Source organism: Hydractinia symbiolongicarpus, chromosome 5 (assembly GCF_029227915.1).
Source record: "Hydractinia symbiolongicarpus strain clone_291-10 chromosome 5, HSymV2.1, whole genome shotgun sequence".
NCBI classification, from domain to species: domain Eukaryota; kingdom Metazoa; phylum Cnidaria; class Hydrozoa; order Anthoathecata; family Hydractiniidae; genus Hydractinia; species Hydractinia symbiolongicarpus.
This window is the reverse complement of record NC_079879.1, coordinates 8,483,826-8,503,765: the sequence shown is the minus strand read 5'-3', so window position 1 is coordinate 8,503,765 and position 19,940 is coordinate 8,483,826. Positions and strand designations below refer to the sequence as shown.

Here is a 19,940-nt window from a genome sequence, read left to right as displayed (position 1 = left end):
CAGGAAAAAACACACCCCCTGACTCATTTTTCCGGGGTATTCAGGAAGTGAACACAACATATTTTTGATGGTGGCCTTACAGTTTTTTATCGAATAAATGATATAAAAAACAGTCCTTCACTGCCACTGTTCCACATTAAAAGAATAAGTTAGGGGCCTTCCAAAAAAAATTTTGGGCCCCATTAGCGGGATATCGCCGCTAAGATTCAGACCACCTCCCCCTCTTTTAGTAAAATACACACATTCGGATAAATCTTGGAAGCTCAGGGGCGTGTTTTGTAGATAAAAGTTATCAAAATTGATAACAAGAGGAATTATGCTCACAAATGACGAAGAAGAACTTTTAGGCCACAAACAAATTTTTGAAATTTCTCAATCCTTAGCGGATTTTTTTTCAAACTTCAGACCCCCTCCCCCCATTAGCAGCGATATCCCGCTAACAGGGCCTAAAAAATTATATACATACATAGAAATAAATGTTTAAAAAATTTTGTTTCGGGTTGATTCAGGTTTCTTCTGGCAAAATTCTAATTTTTTTTAAAACGCAGGAAGTCGTCCGACAGCCCTAGTGGTTTTTGTGACATTTCCGGCGAGTTGGCACCCTCTGAATATACCTGTGACATTGGTTTAAGATTTATAGCTAGCTAGCTAAAAGACGAGGGTGTTTTCAGGCGAGTTAGGCCCTTTGAAAAAAATTCAGGTATTTGCCTGAAGAAACCCGCATGGTCCCGAACAATGCCCGAAAGAAAAAAAGATTCACCACAAATGACTCTCGAGAAATTACTTAGAAAAGTATAAAAATTAAAATGAGCTATGTGGTAGCTAAGTTCTTAAAAGAACTGTTTTTATGATTTTTGATAAGATTTACTTAATAAATAACTTACAGTACAGTCCAGATGTAAGCGTATGCGTATGCTCAACTTGCAAAAATAATTGCTTTTATTAAAAAAAACAATAGGATAGCGAGTTCTTTTCAAATTTCGCGAAAATAATTGCTTCGTGTTAAAAACAAAAGCATAGCAAGAAACATTGTTTAAAAACAATACTCTGCGCGAGAATAAATTAAACGCGAAGGCCATTGAATTTTTATTTTTTTTCACAACGAAACTAATTATAGTAACGCGATTTTAATCTCGATTTATTAAAAAACACAAGCTCTTTTAGAAAACAACAAATCCAATGATCTAAATATTTAAAAAAAAATTAATGCTACTTTTAAAACTTTTAGTAATATTTCTTTATCGTCGAAACATATTTTTTAACATGCAAAACTTTTAAAAGTTCTTTTTATAAAAAGCAACGTTTAGCAACGCAAACGGAAAAACCCTACCTTCGGGACTTTTCCCTTCATGATAAGATTTCAAAAAACAAATTAAATTTTAATACCGAAGAAAGAAAAAATCTAAAAATATAACTTTTGACGTTTTATAGTATCATGCTACATTTTATTGTTAAAAACATTGTCTTTGTTTTTACTAGCGCGCAACACCTCTATCTCTTAAAAGATTTAAACAATGCATCTCGCTGTCCATTTAGTTTTCGCGCAAATCTTTTAGTTTATAAAACTATCAAACAATGGCTCGCCGTGTCACATTGATAGAGTTGATAACATTTTAAATACTTAAAAAACTATCTAACAAAGCTTTCCTATCGACGTTCTTCGTTCTTTAACTTTCTAAAAAATCATTTCTATCGCCGCTCTTCGTTATTAAACTTTTAAAATGCGATCTAAAAAAAACATTTCTATCGCCGCTTTTCGTTATTAAACTTTTAAAATGCGATCTAAAAAAAACATTTCTATCGCCGCTTTTCGTTTTTAAACTTTTAAAATGCGATCTAAAAAAGATTTTCTATCGCCGTTTTTGTTTTTAAACTTTCAAAATGCGATCTAAAAAACATTTCTATCGCCGTTTTTCGTTTTTAAACTTTTAAAATGCGATCTAAAAAAACATTTCTATCGCCGTTTTTCGTTCTTAAACTTCTAAAACACGATCTAAAAAAGCTTTTCTATCAAAATTAAAGTTTCAATCTTTGTTAAAATATAATAATTTCTATCGCTTAAAAGCTTTATTTAACCAGCGCAACCAACAATGCCTTCTCGCTAGTTTATTTAGTTTCCACGCAAAACTTTTGTTTAATAAAAATATTAAACAATGGCTCTTCGTGTCACATTGACAGAGTTGATAACATTTGCAATTATGCTATTGGGAATAGTTATGTTAACACTATTTAACAATAGTTACTCGCAGTTATAATAAAGCTATTTTTTCTTTAAGAATCTTTTGTTTATTACGCGCAAGTTAATGACTTACAAGACTCGCAAGATAATTAATAAGAACAAAAGACAAACAAGAAAAAGGTGTGAAACTTGATCGTTATATCTGTACTGTACTGTAGCTATAAACTTTATTAACGCCTTTCTCTTCAAACGCATTCTTTCAACTGTTGTCCACCATGTTTATGTTACAAGGTGTTGCATTTTGGTAATATTCCGAGCGATTTCGGGAAAGTGCGGGCATTTTCAGCAGACAACCGTCAATTTAATTAAAAAAGTCGCCCGAACTCGCACGTATATATGCTGCCATTTGCGACTTATTGGCACCCTCTTGCTAAAAGACTCGAAAAACGTTATGAAATTTAAGATATCTAAGATTTGACCATAAAGTTGAATCCTACTAATCCTACTAAGTTTAAGATCGTCGCAAGAGCTGTTTGTTTAGATAATCACGTAATTAGGACGGTATACGCTAGGTGTTTTACCTTGACTATTGTGTACAGTTTTTTATTCTTACTTTTTGTGGCTGTTCTTGTTCGTTGTCACTAGACACGACATTACCACATTACTAGTTCTGTCATAGTTTTGTGTAGACTGCTAGTTGACTACTGGTTTTTTAATCTATCTGTATAGACTAAAACAAAGTAAAGACTATATGACAAACACACAAATACTTGCGAACCAGAATGCAAGACCGACGGCTACTACTAACCTTATGATTTGATGTAACAGGAAAACTAAAAGAGACACGGCGGAGACTGTAGTTAGTTGTGATATAAGGTATAAATAAGCAACCACTTATATCAACAAATTTTATTTTCGATAAAACAACCTCGTCTCCAGTGTTCCTTAAACATGCCAAAGTGACTGCCCACTGGTGTTCAAATACGTCTGTTCTCTCTTACGCGGTTTAGTAAATGACGACTAGTTTGGTCGACTAGCACGATGTACATCGCGAACTAAAAATTATATACACTATACAACTTCTCAAGGTTTCAAAGATGTTAACATCGTTTTCAACTTTCTTAACGTTAAAATATCTTTGTATGGAGCGTTAATTCGTTTAAGTGATTTTTGCCTAACTTTTTATGTTCAAGTAACGTTATAAGATCGTAGTGTCAATACTGTATGATATGTGTTTTAATATGCTTTTATTTCTTTTTCCCTGATTTTACTCTTCCAGCAGTGAAAGAAGTAGAAAAGAAAAAAAACAGGTTGGCCTTCGCGTGCGATTTTCGTCAGTAGAAGCTTATATGAGCATGAAGCATTCTCATTTCAGAACTTGGGTTCATGGTAAAGGATTTTTTTTATTTTGCACTTGAGTTAGCAGGCTAGCCTTAGCATATTGTTTAGGACCAACTTTATTATTAAATTTTCTTGCAACCTTTCGTTTACTTTAAAGAAAACATTCTGGTTACCCTAACCTCCTAGGTTTACTAGAAAAGTTTTCTGGGTACGGAAAATAAAATCTCTGTATGTCGGATATGAAAACACTGTTTTTATTGGCTAAGTGTTGTGTGTGTGTGTGGGGGGGGGGGGGAGGAGTTATCAGTTTCAGCTTTAAACCTTTTCAAAAAATATAAAAATCGCTTTTGTTTGTTATTAAATTTTTTCCCATCACCAGTTTAGTCAACAAAATTTTCTGCTGTTTCCAACACAAAAATTGTTCTTTCTGACCCTAGGAGCAAGTAACCCAATTATTTTCAGGTCTTCTAATATTCGGTAGGAGATAAGTCCTGATACAATTTCTACAGCGGAATTTACACTATATATTTTGTTGAATCCAATATGTCCAGCCTCGTTCCCAGGGCATGCTGTCTTTTTGTTCGGAACTTCCTGTGTAATAACGGCTCGTGGTCCAAGAAACTCTGTAATACTATATAATTCAGCAAATTTAAATGTATTTTTTGATTGAATTTGTAGAATCCAATTTGTCAAATTCGAGATTTTAAAAGTTTTACCTCTTTAATATTTAGGTTTGCAAACCAAAACAGGGGTTTCGTGTAATCAAATTTTTCGCACTCGGTAAATCAAATTCGACAAAATGATTTGTATCCCCCTCATTGCTATGTTTTATACTTAATATTGTCACGTGACAGAAACGAACTATGTACTCGTATCGGTTTTCTGGATTAGAAATTATACTTAAGAGATAGAAGACGTTCTTTTTCCCAACAAATTGAATTCGCCGCAATGATCCATTGGATGTTGAAATTTTTGATACGTCACTTAAATCTGTGTATCACGTAATGACTTTGGAAGCGCCCCGGATTAAAGACATATGAAAGCAGATTTGAATACAAAAGCCACACATTAACCATTAAAGTCTGATTAATTATTTTATAGTTTTACCTACCATTGTAACCTCGTCTACTTGGCTTTTTTTCTTTTCCCAACAATCTTGAACGGCGAGGAAAAGCCTCTTCGACTGTTAGAAAAAGATAAAAAACGGTACGAGGTTGGGTTGCATTAATAATTTTCTAAATAAGCGCCCTTTTTGAGGAGGGAGTCACCAAAAGGGTTCTCATTGAATATTTTAAAGCCATAAGAACGTATTCCATTCGAGGGGGACATTTATATAGGCAGGGTCATTGAGTAAATGCGGTATCAAAAAAACGTCACCTGGTGGGCTGGGTGGGATCATGGTTGTATTTGCATAGCGAGCGTATTTCTTTGCTGGCTGCGCGAGCATACTATATGTAGATTCGATACATCGCGTCACAGCCTGTGATGTGCACATGCTCATTTGTGTTTTTTTTGTTTGTTTCATGGCATGGCTAGGTTAGGCATAGCTCGTGCTGCAGTTAGCTATAGAAATAGAAGATGTAATATTGTTGTACTATATTTTTATAGCTGCATGGGGTTCTCCAACTTTTATTCCCCCCACATTTAGTTTCTTTTCAGAGAATTTAAATGTGAAATGGAGCTAGCTAGCTATAGCTACAGTTTTTGTGTTCCTTTTTTATTGTAGCCTGCTTCTTTTAGAAAGATTGAGACTTGCACATTGCATTGATTGGTTGCAGTATATTTTGCTATTCTCTGACATTCCATCTAAGATGGGGAGTCTGGCATATGATGATTTAGGCCACCATCAAAAATATAATTGGTTAGGCCACCGTCGAAAATATGTTTAGTTAGCGTCATTTCTAATTACAAATGTGAGTCGCTCGAAAAATTACAAAAATACTACATTTTGCAGCCAATTTTTGTTATTTGTTTTAATTGTACGCCAGCTGTATTTTTAGCCTCCGTTTCAAGTTCGATTTTTGTCAGTCAACGTCGTTCAAAGTAAGTCGGTCGGATTATGCTAACCAATTATATCTTTGAGGGTGGCCTTAGGGTCACCCAAGTCCGAATAGCTAGAATGACAATAAAATAATATAGGTTTGTTGTCTCCCCACAGCCATTACCCACACCATTGTTATTGTGCTTCACTTTAAAATGCGAAAAGGTTCCTGAGAACTAGTTAAAAACGACGAACGGAAACTCCGTTTAAACGAGGTGCCCAAGTTATCATTAAATATCGGAGGTTTGATGGCGCGCGTTGATGGTTGGTTACAATTTTTCGAATTTTTGAGTTGCCGACAGACGACTCTATTTTTGGTGCTCAAATGACTCTAACACCAGATATTTGTGATGTCCGCCTTGTTATGTGGGAATCTCTCACAGAAGTTTCACAAAGTCTCTAGCAGTCAGGAAAAACTGCTAACTGAGAGAATACTGCGAATTTGATTTATTGCTCCTAATTAAACAGAATATTGGAGTCTGATAACATATTATTGATTAAAGGGGAACTACATGCAAAATTTATTTTTTGATATATTGTCAAAAATGGGTAATATATTTCAAAAAATAAAAAAGTGCAACTTAATAATGTCTGTCTTTACCTCAATAAAAGCAATTTCTTTGCCTGAAATATACCTTTTCTAACAGGCCGCATAAAAACAAGAAGACTGGAAATAGTAACAAAAATGACGTTGCAAAGTGCGACATGTAGCAAACCACAGAGAGAGGCCTCCAACATTGACAAGAAGAGGAGACATTACGATTTGTTGTAACTTATTTTTTAATAAACAAAAACCAAAATAACTAAGTATACACCTTCCTTATTTGTCAAAACATAACTATAACCAACAATTTTCCTCAAATGAACAAAAACCGTCTTCATAAAAAAACTTTTGATGCATTGTCACTCTCTGATTGACAATAAGTTATAATTTTAAAAAAGGTTTAAAAAAAATTAAATTGTATGGACGAAGTAGAACAGTAGCCCATCCTTTTTTTAAAGCTTTTGTGTGATGGACTTCTTGGATATTAAGTGAGAAACAATTCAGGGGGGAGGGATAATTTTTGTAGTCTCTAAAGTCAATACAAAAATCGTTGGAACAGCACCAGGACTATTTCCAGAACATGCTTAACTTTCGTTTGATGTTCAAAATGTTGATGACATCGGTTCACTCATTAGCTCACTCTAGCAAAGTAATATGTTTACCCCCTGTTAAAAATTAGATTTTTATATGCGCAAAACAAAAACAACAAAATTTGCTTATGAGTTGCGAGAAAAGATAATCATAAGTGGCAAGCAGGACAAAAATTTAGCTTTAAAATATTAAATTTATAAATTTAAAAATGGAAGAAGGTAACAAACGAGTGAAATAATATTAGTATAATAAAAGTGAATGTAAATTATACATTGGCATGGATTTGACCAGTGAATATATGCAAATACAAAGAAAACTTTATTTTTTGCATTCAAGAAATACAGATGAACTTTGTTTTACTATCATATCCCTCTGAAAACAATCGTCAAGTGAAGTGTTTTGAGCAGATGTAAAAATTAGGATCTTTTGGTAAAGACCCTTCTCTTTTAATTGCTTGTAATTTTTTTTACGAAGTTTGTTGTTCAATTTTTCTGAAGGTATCTTATGAAAACTAAGCACTTTGTTAAACATGGAGTTTGTACAACCGAAAGCTGAGCAATTTGGCATATTTAGCATAAAATAAAAAGGAATTGCTAATAGCTATAACGATATATTAGTAGCTAGTAGCTATATTTAGCCATATTTATCAAAACTATAAACAAATTTGTTGTGTTAATAAACCAGCCGCTGCATAGAATTGAGCTTTCCGCACTTTGCAACGTCACACATCACGATCTTCCCAGTCTTTTTTTACAGAATATGGGGTCAGGATTTCCAGCCGTATTTTGGGGTGATAAGGTTCGGATTCTTGGCACTTGGAAGTCATATGAAACAGTAAAAGTAGTTGAATTCGTTTTCTTATAGTAGCAGTAACAATGTATTAAAAAATTATCTTAATTGACAATTGCACACAGAGAGAATTGGCTGAGATATTATTTTTAACCTTGTCTATAAGGCCCATGGAAAAATTCACTAAGGTGGGATAAAAATGAGAAGGGGAACTATCGTTGAGAAAGAGAACCATCACTTGAAATTCAATGACGTCTGAAAGGGCCTGCCAATAAACAAAAATGTTGTTTACCCATTGTCTCTATTGTGTAGAGCTTAAAACGCTGATCTAAATAATGTGCACGAATGCCTAGAAAATATAAGGTGTTTAAAAATTTTGCTAACATCAGCAGAGACGTTGATGTTGTATATATTGTATATAATATATATAGATCTTGAAACGCTGATCAAGAAACAGGATAAGATCATGTGCTTTTGACAAATAGTTTACAGAGATATTGGGGTTTGGTTTTTTTTGATAACATCATTATACCCTCCATTCCCAAACGAATTTGGGACCCAGGTTTGGTCAACTTACTCAATTTGGTCCCAGGTTGTCCCTAGTTACCCACGCAGTAAAAATAACTGACATCGTCACTACCTTATTTCTAAGTTATTTGGCCTGAAATTTATAACTGTAATAGCGTTATTGATGTTGCAACGTTGAATTTGTCATATAACATTTTTCAGTAACATTGAAGGAAAATGAGTTAGTTATTTCCATGAGGGCAACTGGTCATTTAGCTTTATTATTTGTTAGATTTAAATAGACAATATGCTTGGAAATACCAAAATGGAAAATGTCACATGTAAATTTGTTAACGAAAAGGAAGTTATTTGTAATGGAATAAAATTTGACGAAGTTGAAGATGTACTAACAATATATACAACAATGTTTTGGGTATATCTTGGTACATATCTTTTCCTGGTCCTTTTTGCAGGTGAGAAATGTTGATGTTGTTTTTGGGTATGTGATACTGAAATGAATCCTTCACAGGTTGCTTCAAATTTTTTCTAAAATGTGCTGAACATTTTGCAGTTAACATATAGAGTATAGAAGATATTTATTTTTTATTTATTTTTTTTGGATTACCCAATTCAAATAAAAAAAGGTCTAAATTGACAGTTTATTGTTTATGCACTGTTATACAAAGGCCCAGAAGGATCAATGTACTGAGTGCTTTGTGCTTGCTGTATCGCACTACGCACCTCCTGAGTTACATTGCAGACTTATACAAAACTACACTTCTTGAATGTTTTTAAAACTCTGTTCATCTTTTTAAAAACAGTTTTCGTCTTTTTTAAAACATTTGATAAATTTCTACATTCTTGATAGTCTCACAATAAAATTCTTAACCAACAGAACATTGCTGCATAGTTTTATATGCCGGGTTCAGCTATTTACTATTTGCAAACAATAATTTTTTAAAATCCAAATTGAGTTATTGGTAAAACCTAGTAAAAGAAAAGATTAACATAATATTATAGCTTTGCTGTAAAGTTGGAATTGATAGTTTGAGCTCTGGTGAAAAGTCTCACTTTTCATCAAAGCTCAAACTTAATTTGAAAAGAGTGCAGTTCATAAAATATAGTTATAATAACTGTAATTTATAAAATGCATTGTTTCAGGCTTACCCGTAAAATGTTTAAGAATTGCAGTGTGCAAAAAGAAGTGTGCGGTGTTGTATAAGAAATGTAAAGTGCTACGTAATATTGATTCTTTTTGTGCATTGCAGTACACACTGTTTAAAATTTAATGTCAAAGGATCAGGTAAATTATTTGTATATATACATTTCAGGTTTAATGTCTGGTCTAACAATGGGTCTTTTATCTCTTGACAAAACACAGTTGGAAATTTTAATGAAAGTTGGCAAAGGAAAAGAGAAAAAGTATGCAGAGAAGATATTTCCTATAGTTAAAAAACATCATTTATTGTTGGTGACACTTCTCTTGGCAAACGCAGCTGCAGTTGAAACCATGCCAATCTTCATGGACAAGATCACCAATCCTATTATTGCAATTGTTGTATCTGTCACTGCTGTTCTTATTTTTGGGGAGTATGTGTTTTAAATCACCTTAATTGTATATAATCTCAGATAAAAACCAGGATATAGTGTACAGTGACTGCATAGCTTAAATGAACAAACACTCCTTATAGATACTCATATGGTTGTCACCTAAATTTAATATATATAGATACACACAGGGTACATTTTTTTTGTTAGGTTTAAACTTTTTTTCCAAGGTACCTCCTGTGATCAGCAATAAATATTGAAGTTGCTTATTAACGATTCACTTAGTGATAAATTTAGTGTAAATGTTGGTGTACATCAGGGTTCTGTACTTAGCCCTTTGTTGTTTGTTTTATTTAAAGAAGCGCTGTCGATGAAGTTCAGAACAGATTGTCCATGGGAGTTATTGTATGCAAATGACTTGGTTCTTGTACCGGAGTTGGTAGAAGAATTTGTTAAAAAGTTTGAGAAGTGGAAGAAAGGAGAAGGGCTAAAATCATGATTAGTGGCAAGTGCGACCTTGTAGTTGGAAAGTGGCCTTGTGAAGTTTGCAGGAAAGGAGTCGGTGTGACTCAATTTTTTTTAACATTCATAAGCATTGGGTACATAAAAAGTGCAGTGGTATTGGAGGAAGGTTTAGAGCTGACATCCAGTTTGTATGCTAGCGTTGCAAAATGTGATTATAAACAATTAAGTTTTTCCAACTTAAACCCTATTTGGTATGGTTTTTTGGCCCTTGTAAGTATGGAGGGTGGCATAAAGTGCCCACTGGCTATAACTTTTGTCCAGTTTGTTTTTAAGTGACAAAACTTGGCACAAAGAAGCATCAATATGTTGTGACTTAATTTAGTGACAAAATATTTAGGTTGACATGTCATCACAGGAAGTGATGACGTCATAATGAGACAATGGTTGAAGAAAATATGTCTTTCTTGGAAATTCTCGTTTTTGTATCTTTTTTAAAACTATTGACAGCACTATTCATTAAAAAAATACTATGAGAATGTAAGATTTTATTAAAAACATTACCAGGTTGTATAAAGACAAAGGATTTCTCTAAGGAGAAAATGGAAATCGATCAGAATTCAAATCTTCAAGTATTTTCTTTGAAAAATCTATATTTGAGGACCTTAGGTCTGCAAATTACACAGTATGCATGTCAACATTGTATGATGACTTTTTGTCACTGTAGTGAGACATGGGTAGTGAAGCATGAAGATCTTTAGAAAGGAATGATATAAGAATGGTTAGGTGGATGTGTAACACCAGTCATAAATAACATTATGGCTTGCTTCTATTTACATTTGAATAGATCCCTACTCAGTAAGTGCAAAGAAGAGGCAATAACAATGGTTATTTGTGGGTTGTTTTGTTGCTTTTTATTGAAATTATATGATTTAAGACATTAATTTCTTTTAATTTCTGTCACAGAAGCTTTTATATGATCATTTGTTTTTACATTAGAATCATACCACAAGCCTTATGTACAAGATATGGGCTAGCTATTGGCTATTATCTTTCACCGTAAGTGTTTTTATTTCACCCTGCGCTTTTAATAATATCATATGATTAAGGATTCTATACAAACCAATCAATGTATAATTGTACGCTTTTTCAGTTCCTAAAAGTTCCAAAACTTGAGGATAAGGTTTTAAATGCATTTTGTTGAAAAATGCTTATTATTTTTTTACATTTTTAATTGTAGACTATCCTGAGTAGACAAGCACTGGTTTGCAATATTACCTGGCTACTGTGACAATCATAGATTAAATTTGACAATGCTCTTTATTTTTTGCCAAAGTTGTAATTTTAAATTTTAAATATAAAGTTTATAAAAAATAGCATAAATTGTGACATAACTGATGTTCCCAAAATAATTGTCTACGTGGCTGGAAAAATGCACAATTCAGGTGCAAAATAACTCAACAGGAACAGCTTTGTTAATCAATATCAGACAAAAACTGAAAAGGTGAATTGTCAGACTTGACAATAAATTTTGCACAAAACTTGTCGCTCAGCTTTCATGAATCGTGTGTTGCGCACTATAGCCACCTGACTGCAGGAAGTGTTATAAAAGGGCGTCTAAGGTCTTACTCTTATGCTAAAATGGTGTTATATAGTGATTTCAAAATAGTCGCATAAGTAGGTAGAAATTTTGGAATATAACAGGTTTTTATGACAATAGTATGACACAAGAAGCGCTTTTATTTGATTTATTGAATTGTGGGAAAAGCGCGTTTTAGTAATTTCGTAGTCCTTAAAACGCGGGAAGTGTTATTTTTCTGTGTTATACTTTTTTAACATAAAACACCTAAACACATCACACAAGGCTGTCATAACGATATCATTATTATATACACAAACTTTATGGGGTTGCACCATAAGTTGCCTGTGCACATGGGTTTATGATCTGTGTTTTGGCTGTTTAACTCCCCATAGAATAAACTATGTTAAAATAATCCACAACATATTGATTTTCATTTTGTTTAAGAAATACTATTATTAAAAATGCATTAACAATTTCTGTAAAAGCTAATTTTTTAGCTATGTTTCTATGTATTCTAGAAGGCTGTTTTTGTTTAGACTTGTTAAAATTTTAATGGTGTTGCTGTTTATATTATCCTGGCCCATTTCGAAGCTACTTGATTGTATGCTTGGTAGTAACCACACAACCTTTTTCAGAAGAGCTGGTATACAATATTTTTTTTAAAAAAATTCCTCTCCTATGTTTAAAACACATATATTATTTTGTTTACAAAAAGAAAAACGAAACTATGAATTCCTTATTATGTAATGTGTGTAATATGTTTAGAGCTTAAAGAGCTTGTTAATTTGCATCAGCAATTTGATGAAGAAAATGAAGAACCTTTGAGTATTGATGAAGCATTGATAATAAAAGTACTATTTCTAACTTTTAATATAAACATTTCCCTGGGTACTGAAAAGGGTTCCATAGTTAGAAATGCAAGTGTACCTATCCCAAAAGCAATCCATTATAAACCTGACAGTTTCCAGAACATGTTAGTATGTTCTCTGAAAAGGTTACCAGGTAATCATCTATAATTCAAATTTTTGTAAGGCTTAAAGAGGCTATAGCTTTATTTCAACAAAATTTAAAATAAATAGTCCATATAAGCAAAAAGTGACTCCCCTTCTCTTAGCATCAAGGAATCGCTATTCAATTGAAACTTTTGATATTCTGAAATTTCAAGGCTTGATAAAAAATCTTTTTTTCATATGATTGTAAATTATTTTCTTTTACAGGGTGCATTAGATCTCAAAGATAAAACTGCAAAAGATGCTATGGTTCCAATAGATGTAGTGTTTATGCTTGAAACAAAACAACCTCTGGACTTAGAAAACATGAACATTGTATGTATTACATTTAGTTACTTTTGCAAGTGCAATTTATTATCTGAAGGCTTTTTGGGCCTACCTGGTGCTGTGTCCATCTGTGCGTGTGTGCATCTATCTGTTTGTGAACAGCTTTTCTCAAGATTGGATCATTAGTTTTTTCTAATTATTTGCACAATGGCAACAATAGACCCTATGCGACAAAGTCAGTTTTCTGAGAAAAAAGTCTTCCGCTCAAAAATGACGGTTTATATGGTTTTAAGGCATTTTTCAGGATTGGATCATTAGTTTATTCTTATTTTGTGTACAAAAATAGAAAAAAATGCCCCATAAATGTGACAAAGTCGGTTGTTTTTCTCTACTATACTAATGGCAGATTCGTCGACAAAATTGGTCAAAATAGTTCCAAATACGAATTTTTCGAACATTTCTGAAGATTGGGTTATTAGTTTTTTCTGATGTTTTTAATAACTGTATTTTGTTCTAAAATGACTAGAAAACGTCCCTACAAAGCTTTAAAGTTGCCAAATTTTCTGTATTAACTATATGATACAAGAAACAATTTTTTGGAAATTAATTATTTTATTAATATTGCACAAGTGTAATTGCTGTTGAAAATTTTGAAAATAAATGTATAGATGATAATTTTCTTTTTTATTATGGTGCTACCTTTAAGCAACAGGTGGCCACTGAAAATGTAAAAAATAGATCAAAAATACACTTATTAGGACACATGTAACTCCGCATTGCTGCAATTTATTTTATATGTGATCACTATAATATAAATCTATAACATAATTTTAAAAGCAGTAGAAAAGTTTATATAAATATCAATGTTCTTTTATCTACGTGATTTTTTACCATGTGAAAATTTACCTATGTCTCTGTATACACGAATGCAATTAGGTAGGTCTTATTGAGAGGCCTGATTACTGGATTAACAATTTCTTTTATTCCTTTAGATTATTGAGGCTGGGCATTCAAGAATTCCAGTGTATAGAGATTTAAAAGAAAATATTGTGGGATTACTGTTGGTTAAAACGATAATAACTTTGGATCCAGATGATTCTATTCCTGTTGAGAATGTGATGCGTCCACACAAGTTGCTGTTACAGTTTTATGAAGATGAACCATTGTATAATATTTTAAATGCGTGTCAGACAGGCAGAAGTAAGAATTTTTACTCGCAATCACATGCTTAGGAGAGAGACTACATAAATTTATTGATTTTTTTTAAAAATGTTTTGGTACTGATATGCTTGTAACAAAAGTGTGATTTTGAAGCGACCAGTAAAGCTGCTCCATGCATGATAGGATATTTTAATAACAAATTATTTACAAATAAAAATAAAAATATAAGTTTTATTTACGCAGGTCATATGTGTCTGGTCAAGAAGAAACTGGATGGTTCAGACTATGAGGTTAGTATGTATCTCATTACATAGTCACAGGCTTCTAAAAACTCATTTCTTATTTCCTTGCCCGTACTTATAAATTGCTCTGTTTAACAAACCTGTGTAACTTCTCCGCTTTGTCTTGCAATTACTAGAACGATTGGACAGAAAAGCTAAATCAGTATAAAAGCTGTTAGCTGACACACCAATTCCTAAAAACAACCTTTTTTGTAACCTGAAATTACACAAAATCATTGTATTAACAGCTTTAATTTTTTTTTGGAAAATTTTTTTGCGATCAAATCTAATAATTTCCTTAGCAATTTCCAAAAGGATTTATTTTTCAGTGCAGTGGTATTGGAGAAACGTTTAAGAACAGAAATTCAATTTGAATGTAACCAACTGGTAGCCTAGTGGTTGAGCATTTCCTTCCAGTGCAGGAAGTATTTGGTATAAACCCGAGTGGAGTCATGCCAGAGACTATGAAAGATTCTTACTACTTAGCATTCAGCATGAGAATAGGATTGATATTGTAGGCAGTTGTCTAGTTAAGCGATTGCTGTGCTTGCACAACCTTTGTAGCCCCAATGAGAGCTTTAAATGCATTAAGATCTCCTTCGCAGGACCCTTTTGAATAGAAATTCAATAGGAACTGAAGAGGCTATCCTGAGTAAACATGTTTCAATAATTGCAATGGTGATAAAATTATAGAGAACAAAGTTTTCCCAGCCCTAAGGATATGGTAAGCCCTTTTGACACATGTTAAATATATTTAAAAGATCTACATGTCAATTTTTAATATAATATTACCTTAAGTGCATTAATTTTCGTGAGCATTTAATTTCTTGAGTCGAAAAAAGTTACATTTTGCAAGCATTAATTTTCGCAAATGGATATATGTGAAATTTTTCGCAAGCATTTTTTTTCGCAAATTAATGATTGTGAAATTTTTCGCGAATGGTAGAATGGACCAACCTCATTCTCAGGGTTCCTTGCTTTTTTTGAAAATATTTCTGATTTTTTTTTTCGAGAGAAAAAAGCCTGTGGACGAGGTAGAGAATGGACGAGTAACAAAGGAAAAAGTTGATATAAGGTTTGTTTGATTAAGTTTCTAAAGGCAAATGAGATACGGTCAACCATACGATCCAACCATACAGGTAAATATACTAAACGATAATATATAACATTTCACATAATATTTTAAAAACCATGGTTATGTGGAGAAGAATTAAAATCTACCATCAAAAGCTATCGATCAGTCGAAAAAAAATAACGGTATAGACATTAGAAAAATGTTTAAGAAAATAGAGAAAAAACAAAAAGTAATGAAAATGATAAAGAAGGAGGAAAAACTGAACTTATTGAAATAGACTAAATGGACTTATTTTGCGTTCTTGATGTAATATGTTATATCAAAAAACAAAAAGAAAAAACGTAATAATAATAATAAAAAATTAGAAAAATTAAAAATTTCGCGAGCATTAATTTTCGCGAATTGGTCTTTTCCAAAAATTTCACAAGCACAAAATTTCGCGAATTAGCCCAAAAATCCGAAATTTGCGAAAATTAATGCACTCAAGGTGATAAATCCTCTACAAGTAAGAAAGAAAAAATAGTTGTGGAAAAAAGCTAGGATGAAGAAAAACAAATTCTAATCAAAAGAACCCACCCTTCTTCGATAAAGCCTTGAAAACTCCCCTCCATCAATTTTTTTTTTATTTAAAAATACATCGTTGTATTGCTCTTATTCAGCTCTACAATATCTTACTACATTTTTTCAAAAAAATTAATCGTTTCTCAAGTTATAACGCATTTTGTTCTAAATATCTCAAATCAACCAATTTGATGATTTTGAAGAATCATTTGTAGCCAGACAGAGGGTTCATAGTTTTGTCAGTTTTAGACAAAATGGAGGGGAGTTATCAACGCGAACATGCGGTGTATTCACAGAATTTCTTGTGTCAAGAAGAAACGGCTCAAACATTTTCTCTGCTACCTGTGCAAAGGTGTGACATTAAAATTTACCTGATAAATATTTTAATGACTTAAAACATTTTCCGTATAAAATTAGAGAAAGTACTTGTATTGATAAGGTGAAATATGGATTTCAAACGTATAATAAAAAAGAATAATAGAAATATAAACAGAACAACATGTAAAAGAAGAAAAGTTGAAAATGTAGAATATAAATATTTTTAGCAGTAACTTTGCAGTACGAAAAATGCTGAAACTTATAGTTTGATTGCGAATGGTGAATAATATTTCTAGCATTTAAAAATTCTTAAGGTTACTGTAAAGGAAACAAATTTTTTTTTTAGGTTTTTTGCAAAAAATTTATGACATATAGAAAAAAAATTCTCTTTCGAATGACATATTTTATATTCTATGAAAAATTTGGAACATCCCTTTTTTCTGGAAAAAGCCTTTTCAGAGGTGTTATATCCTTCACACCTTCGAGAAAATATGTGCAAAATGAGTTGAGCATATTTTTTGTAAACATTTTGCATGATATGAGACTACCGTATAAATATATGGATAATAATATTTTTTAAATAGTTTACTTATTGTCGTATAAAAAATCATTAAAAAAGATCAAAGTTAAGGAGTATGCATATAAGCTTTCTCTTGTAACCCACATTCAGCATAAAGAAAAAGTTCACACTTCCATCATCTTTCTGCATACTCAGTTCACACATTTTCATAACACCTACGGAAATCTTTAAAAACAAATATCTCCTAAGTAAATTTTTGCATACATGCCTTTACGTTTGTGGTCTCTTTTTCCGAAAGCTTCCTATTGGCTCATTGAAATTTTCAGTAATGGAAAGCTGAATAAATTATGCACAAAAGGTTCCCGGCTTTTTTTGTATAAATTACTGATTTGCGAATTATGACGATAGAAAGAAAATAATATGCATTTTTTTGAATGATTATATATAATTACAAATAATTTCATAACAACATTGTTACAAAAAAAAAAACCCGGGAACCTTTTTGAATTTAATTTATGCTGAATGTAATAGTGCAAAAACGGAAAGTCTGCGACCACGCGTTCGGAAAAAGAAGCCGTTTTAAAACGTACGGTGAAAAAAAAATGGTGTGTGTTTAATTCATTATATTTTCTTTTTGGAAAATTAATATCTCACGAAAATAACACCATCAAAAAAGTCTTTCATCAAACATTCAGAAACAAAAAAAAAATAAATAAAAAAAAATATAAAAGTATTGATAAATTATAAGGGTTTTTCAAGTGAATTTTTTCCTTTACAGTAACCTTAAATCACCATGCAGAGCATGGGTGACCCACATTTGAGACAAGATCAAGGATAATGTTATGAAAAAATACATTTTCATTTTTTTATCCCAACAAAATATTTCATGCAACTTGCAGGAAACTTAGCTTAGAAATTATATCTGCCTAAAAAAAAGAAAATTGAATAATTTACAAGGGTCTACCGTATTCTTAATAATGTACAACAGTGTCTTGTAGGAATGGTTAAGAACTTTTGTTACTTAGGTGATATGTTGTTCAGTGAAGGGGGTGTTGGAAGAAGTGTTCTTTACAGGACAGGCTGTGCTTAGATAAGGTTTGGAGTTACTTTCTTTGTTGACAAAAAGAGTCATGTCAATTGAGGTAAAAAGTAGGTTGTATGTGACCTGTATAAGAAGTGTTATGTTTGAAAGACAGATAAGGTGTAGATGAGCTAAGAAACAGGCTAAGTATTCGTAGCATTGGAAATTTTAGTCAGATAAGAAGATTGCATCGGTTTAGACATTTGGAAAGAATGGTGGGTGTTATTAGTGTATGTGTAAAGACCTAATAACTCTAAGACAAAACCCCAGAGGTAGACCAAGAAAGACTGGGGGGAGGTAATGAGGAGAAACTGGATGCAGAAGAATTTGAGTTTAGAACTACCACAGTCTAGGTTAGATTGAAATAGTGTCATTATTATACCCTGTGCAGTATAAATGCTAGCATGGAAAACAGACATTAGGCTGAAGATAATGATGTATTTCACATATCAGTAATGTTAATATAAGATAACCTAATCCTAAATGTTTTTGTTTTATTAGCCGGTTACAGGAATCATTACTTTAGAAGATGTTATTGAAGAAATTCTACAAGAAGAAATTGTCGATGAAACAGACCAATATATAGATGTGGTTAAACGTATACAAGTTGCACGCATTCTAAGGCGTGTGTCCAAATCACAAAATCCGAGTTTACAAGCTTCTGCATCGTGTAAAAATGTATGTCAAATTTGGGAAAATATTAGTTTTACTAATATTTTTATTAAATTTTAATAAACCTAAAATAAAAATGCTCACCTTAAAGTTATCTTCTAGATCCCTTCTTAAAAGTGCAGATTATGGGATCCCTTCTTAAAAGTGCAGATTATGGTTGTGGCTGATAAAAATTTACATCAATAACCAGAAATGTAGAATTATTACTTGTTCTGTAAAATTGTCATTTGTAACCAAAAAAATGTTTTGAACTATTTCCACCAATGCATTTAATAACATTGTAAAAATTAAGTTAGTTATGTGAGACTTATTGGAGGGCAACAATAATGATTTCAATCTTGACAATTAAATACTAGTAAATATACTTTATTTTCAGGTTAAAAATGTATTGATAATATCAAGACACTATCAGCAACAAGAACAACAACAGCAAAAGTATAATTAAAGTATAATTAAAAGTATAATTAAAGTATTTCATTATATTTTGTTCTTCAGGTGCCTGCCGTGGTCGTAACTGATGAAAAAACACCATTAATCGAGTAACAGATCAATAATCATCATCGCTTGGAGGGTAATTATTGTCACTACATTATTTCAATAACTTCAGATAATTTATTTTTTAAATGCACTAGACTATATACATGTTGAATACCTTAATAAGGATCTGTATATTCTTTTAGCTTTATTTTTTTGGTAGTATTTAATAATCTAAAAAAATTTTCTAAACTAAGATGTGTATAAAAAGTATTTACATACAAATTTTTACTGACTTTAATGAATTCTTCCTAAAGAGAAGTACATTTGTTATTACTTGTCTCAACATAGGACTTGTCTAAACAGATGTGGTGATTTTATCATCTTACTTTGGTTAATTTGTGCAGTTAAAAATGTTTCTGTAACATTAAAGTAAAGTGTGTTTAGCTTGGATTTTTAAAGCAAAACTTCACTAAGTTCGTACATTTTATTTTGTATGTGTGGGTTTTTGTATGAGTGTTATATAAGAAAAAATTGATTTACACATTTTTTTGTATAATTATTAAGAATGATACTCTTAAGAGGAAGTCTTTTTTCGACACGTTTTGTTTTTAGAATTATTATTATTTATTTTTTAATACATGTAAAAACAACGGCTTCTGTTTTTCCTTTTTTTCCCTTTTTTTCCTTATCAATATTTTTTATATTCTATATTTCAAGATTAAGGTCAAAAATATTATGCTATCCTTTTTTCGGTAATTTCCTTTTTTCAAAATGATTTTTAATTCTATTATGCCCCTTACTATACAATTTTTGTGAGTAGCAACCTTTGACATTGATATATATATATAAGGTCAATATTTATAAATATATATTGTTGCAAAAGAATATTAAAACCATGGTGCCTATATTTGTAACTTTTCAATTTTCAATTTT

The 19,940-nt window shown here is 31.8% G+C and overlaps 1 protein-coding gene across 1 annotated transcript; it reads left to right on the top strand.

Moving 5' to 3' along the window:
- Positions 1-8,131: 8,131 nt before the first annotated feature.
- LOC130644588 (uncharacterized) lies at positions 8,132-19,661 on the top strand. Its single transcript, XM_057450249.1, has 10 exons — positions 8,132-8,465; positions 9,324-9,582; positions 11,002-11,061; positions 12,121-12,227; positions 12,350-12,435; positions 12,802-12,909; positions 13,854-14,061; positions 14,266-14,312; positions 18,360-18,536; positions 19,026-19,661. The coding sequence occupies exons 1-10, from the start codon at positions 8,300-8,302 to the stop codon at positions 19,071-19,073; spliced, it is 1,266 nt and encodes a 421-aa protein (XP_057306232.1). The 5' UTR covers positions 8,132-8,299; the 3' UTR covers positions 19,074-19,661.
- Positions 19,662-19,940: the final 279 nt, after the last annotated feature.